The sequence below is a fragment of the Triticum dicoccoides genome, chromosome 5B, assembly GCF_002162155.2.
Source record: "Triticum dicoccoides isolate Atlit2015 ecotype Zavitan chromosome 5B, WEW_v2.0, whole genome shotgun sequence".
NCBI classification, from domain to species: domain Eukaryota; kingdom Viridiplantae; phylum Streptophyta; class Magnoliopsida; order Poales; family Poaceae; genus Triticum; species Triticum dicoccoides.
The window spans coordinates 693,195,084-693,199,245 of record NC_041389.1 but is presented as its reverse complement, the minus strand read 5'-3'; the positions used below and the strand labels follow the sequence as shown (position 1 = coordinate 693,199,245).

The 4,162-nt window shown below is 44.4% G+C and overlaps 1 protein-coding gene across 1 annotated transcript; it reads left to right on the top strand.

Moving 5' to 3' along the window:
* The first annotated feature begins 2,817 nt into the window (after positions 1–2,817).
* On the top strand, positions 2,818–3,639 carry LOC119312690. The gene has a single exon (XM_037588440.1). It carries the CDS (start codon positions 2,912–2,914, stop codon positions 3,185–3,187), a length of 276 nt encoding a protein of 91 aa, XP_037444337.1. The 5' UTR covers positions 2,818–2,911; the 3' UTR covers positions 3,188–3,639.
* The last annotated feature ends 523 nt before the right edge of the window (positions 3,640–4,162 follow it).

Here is a 4,162-nt window from a genome sequence, read left to right as displayed (position 1 = left end):
TCACTAATTGACATATTTCTTGTAGTGTTTGTAAAGGTTCGGTCGCCGCCTCCAAGGGCACCAATAGTGGAATCACGGCATCTCGCATTGTGTGAGAGCATGAGGAGAATACGGTGGTCCTAGTGGCTTCTTGGGGAGCATTGTGCCTCCACACCGCTCTAATGGAGACGTACTTCCCCTTAAAAGGAAGAAACTTCGGTAACACATCATCGTCTCCATCGGTTCCCCTTTTGGTTATCTCTCATCTTTACTTGTGCAAGCTTACTTCGTGTTGCATCTCTTGCTTGCTTGTGTGCTTGTTGTTATTGCATCATATAGGTTGCTCACCTAGTTGCATATCTAGACAACTTAATTTGATGCAAAGTTGAAATTGGTAAAGAAAATCTAAAAAATTGTTAGTTGCCTATTCACCCCCCCCCCCCTCTAATCAACTATATCGATCCTTTTAATGGTGCAAGCTGCCTCCCCAACACGTAGCGTCTGATACTCCCTCCGTCTCAAAATAAATGTCTCAAACTTAGTACAATTTTATACTAAAGTTAGTAGAAAATTGAGACACTTATTTTTGGGACGGAGGGGGCATGACATTTGATTGATATCAACCTATATATACCTAACATATGTTTTTTCTTAAAAATAAAAATGGAAATAAAATTATACAACAAAATCTCCATGGAAATATGCAAGGGATACTATTGTCGATTATGATACATGTATAATGCACTTTCTTTAGTGACTGTTATTTAATGTATAATCAGCGCGTCTTCGGCTCGCTTCAGTGCTTATAGTCGTCGCTATATGGTCTATGAATCTGAATGTAGTTTTTATTTATTTCTAGTATTCGTTGTACTATCATGATTGATAATTAATAGATTGGAAGTTTTCTCATAAAAAAATGGGAAACGATATGAGTTTTTTTTGTATGGAAGAATTTTATTTGTGGTAAAAAGAATGCAATTTATGAACAGTATTACTAAAAATGACTATTTATCTGAATCGACAACATACCAACCAATACTCATACATCTGGTGTGGCAAAGCCAAACCGCCTGTTGGCAGGGCTCGGTGATGTGATAGGTGCTCAATATATTCCCTTTTCTCATGAAAAAAATATATACATGTCACAGAAGATTCACATAGCATACCTTGCATTTTAAATAATTCAATGAGATAAACAATACACCATGGCTGAGTGAGAGTGACCGGCGGGTCCCACCAGTTTTTGGAATATTTGCCAGATGGCGGGCCCATGAGAGCGATGGCCACCATCGTGTCGTCCATAGGGGCAGGCTGTTGCACGTAGGGATTTTTCACTTTTATAAGCTTTCGGAATAATAGCACGTAGGCAACTAAAAAAATGGAATAATACGTAGCAGGTAGGCAGGCAGCTGGCGGGCACCTGCGTGCTGCATGGTGGACAGCACGACGGGCGTCAAATAATTGCACCCCTCGCTCCATACCTTGCATGCCTATATTATTCCTGAAGGGTGCTAACCATCTACTCCCTCCGTTTTAAAATAAATGATTTGATTTTGTATTAATTTTGTACTAAAGCTAGTATAAGATTGAGTCACTTATTCTGGGACAGAGGGAGTAAAATTTAGAGCATTTTGAGCTAATAATGAAGCGATGTTTATAGAAAAAATAAGTCACCACGGAGAGGGAAAGAAACCACAAAAAATCTTTACTCACTTTGCCCTTTTTATTTGTTTTAAAACAAATGAGTTTTCATCCTCTTCTTTCATTTGTGCTTGTGTCTCGGCAACTCAGTCGGAGGTCCTCACAAGAAGAAGGAATTGAAAAGAAGCTTTGCGACGGACAGGAAAGGGACTTTAAGTTTATATAAGCTTTAAAAAAATCAGGAAATTCAGATATTGTCTTTGGGAACATGTTTTATGTTCATGTTGTTTGCGTGTCTGTGTTGATGGAACTTCACGCAATTGCGAGCACCAATTAAGAAGAAGCTTTGTGACGGACTGGAATGGGACTTTAAGATTATAAGCTTTAAAAAAAGTCAGAAAATTCAGGTATTGTTTTTGGGAACATGTTTCATGTTCATGTCATTTGCGTCTGTGTTGATGGAACTTCACGCAATTGCGAGCACCAATTAAGAGTTCAAGTCCCAGACTTAATATTAATGCTCCCATTTTCCTGCATTTCCAGGCTTTTCGGCGATGTGTGTTCAGCGGGAGGAGATGTTCCTGCTGACTACTAAGGTGTCTGTGGCGACTTTGTAATTTCAAGATGATGTGCCAGATCAATCTCTCGGAGCTGCTCATAGGGGATAGAATATGCGTTCATTCATAGGGATGAGTGTATGTGAGCGACTTCGATTGTCTATTTTTTTTTAAAAAAACTAGGACTACCTCGCTCTCCTGCGTGCAACTATGGATCAGCGGGGAAAAACTGAACAAAAAGGACACGACAATATCAAAATCACGGAGACTATATATAGTGGGAGACACGGTGTGGGACCCAAACGGACAACATTTTTTTACCTTTTAATAAAGCATCACAAAGAAAATATCCACTTGCCAGGACGAAGAAAAAATATCCATTTCTCAAGAGGCCACCAAGAGCAATCGGGCAACAACCTTCACCTTGGTTAATTAACAACGCCCCCCGCTGACACCTACTTAAGCCCTAATTAACAATCACCACCAAAAACCAAATCAAAGCTTCACATACAATATACATATATAGTGCGTGTAGCTATTAGGGTTCGAATTTGCATCTTCATTTTTTAGCTCAGCGAGTGGAGTGGCGCCTCTTTTCCGCCTATAAATGCCGCCCCTGGGCGAAGCCTTGTGGAGAGAAATCTACCACCGCTCTCCCTCTCCCTCCCGGCCTGCACACGCACAAGCAGCGGCGAAGCCTTCTCTGCCTTCTTCGTTCCTCCTCTCTGTCTGCCATGAAGCCCCCTCACTTCACCGGGGAGGCCGCCGCCGGCGCCTCGTGGGCTCACGAGGTCAAGCAGGCCCTCCGTGACAAGCTCCGGTGGGCACCCGCCGCGGGCACCACGGGCACCGGCGGCCACGGCGCCGCGAGGCCGCCGGCGGCCTCCTCGGCTGTGACGGCCGAGCCGGCGGCGCAGCCGGCCCACGGCGGCGCCGACTGCCGGGGCTTGGCCGCCGCCGAGGACCCCATCCGGAGGGTCATGTTCTTGGCCCCCTGGGGCCACACATAAACGGAAAAGCAAGTGCACGCACGCACGGCCATGCCCTGGCCGGATCTGCAATTGCACCTCAACCAAAATATGGACTACTACATATATATATGTGGCCGTATGGACCATGCATGAACTGATGATGAACATGAACTCATCAAGGACCAATTAAAAACCGGGACTAGATCGATCGGGAGAAGAAGATGTGGTGCTTGAGTTGTTTGTTCATGTTTCTCTTGGAGAGATGCATGCATGCACGGGGAGATCTCGCCGTGACGGCCGGGTTCGTGCGTATATATGGCCTATGGGTGTTGCTGGCCCTGGGTTGAAGCTGCGCAAGAGCTAGCTGCAGCTTTGTTGTAGCCATGAACCTGTTTTTTCTTTCTCTCCAGAAATTCTGTACCAAGAGCCTGTGAAAAGCTATGTGTGTATGAGACTATGAGCTAGTAAAAAAAAACTCTTCCTCCTTTCCATGGCATGGCATCTCTCTCCAGTTGTTAATCTTGCCCCAGTTGGTTTCTGTGCATCCAAAACCATGGTGTTGATTCCTGCAATATATATGCAGAGGAAGAACCGGCCATGGTGCTTAATTCTAGTATGCCGTGGTGCTAATAAGTTTGGTGGTGTGGACTATGGAATGATCTTACTTTAATTCTTGTCCTTTTGATCTGGGAAAGGTTGTTGGGAACCAGCCTGGATCCTGGTCATGGAAGACAGACCAGGAAGTTCATCATGCTTTCCTGCAAGGTCCAGATCACAGGAGAGGGTGCTCTTTGTCATATGTTTGGTTGTTTGTTTGGTTGTTGTGTGAGAGCATGAGCATCTTTTCCATGTCCCCTGATCTGGAGAAGGTTGTTGGAGACCAGCCTTGAACTGTGAAACATGCTCATCAAAGACCAATGATCTGAGGAGTTCATGGCCTCTCTCTCTCTCTCTCTCTCTCTCTCTCTCTCTCTCTCTCTCTCTCATCATGCTATTTTAGAGGCAATAATTCAC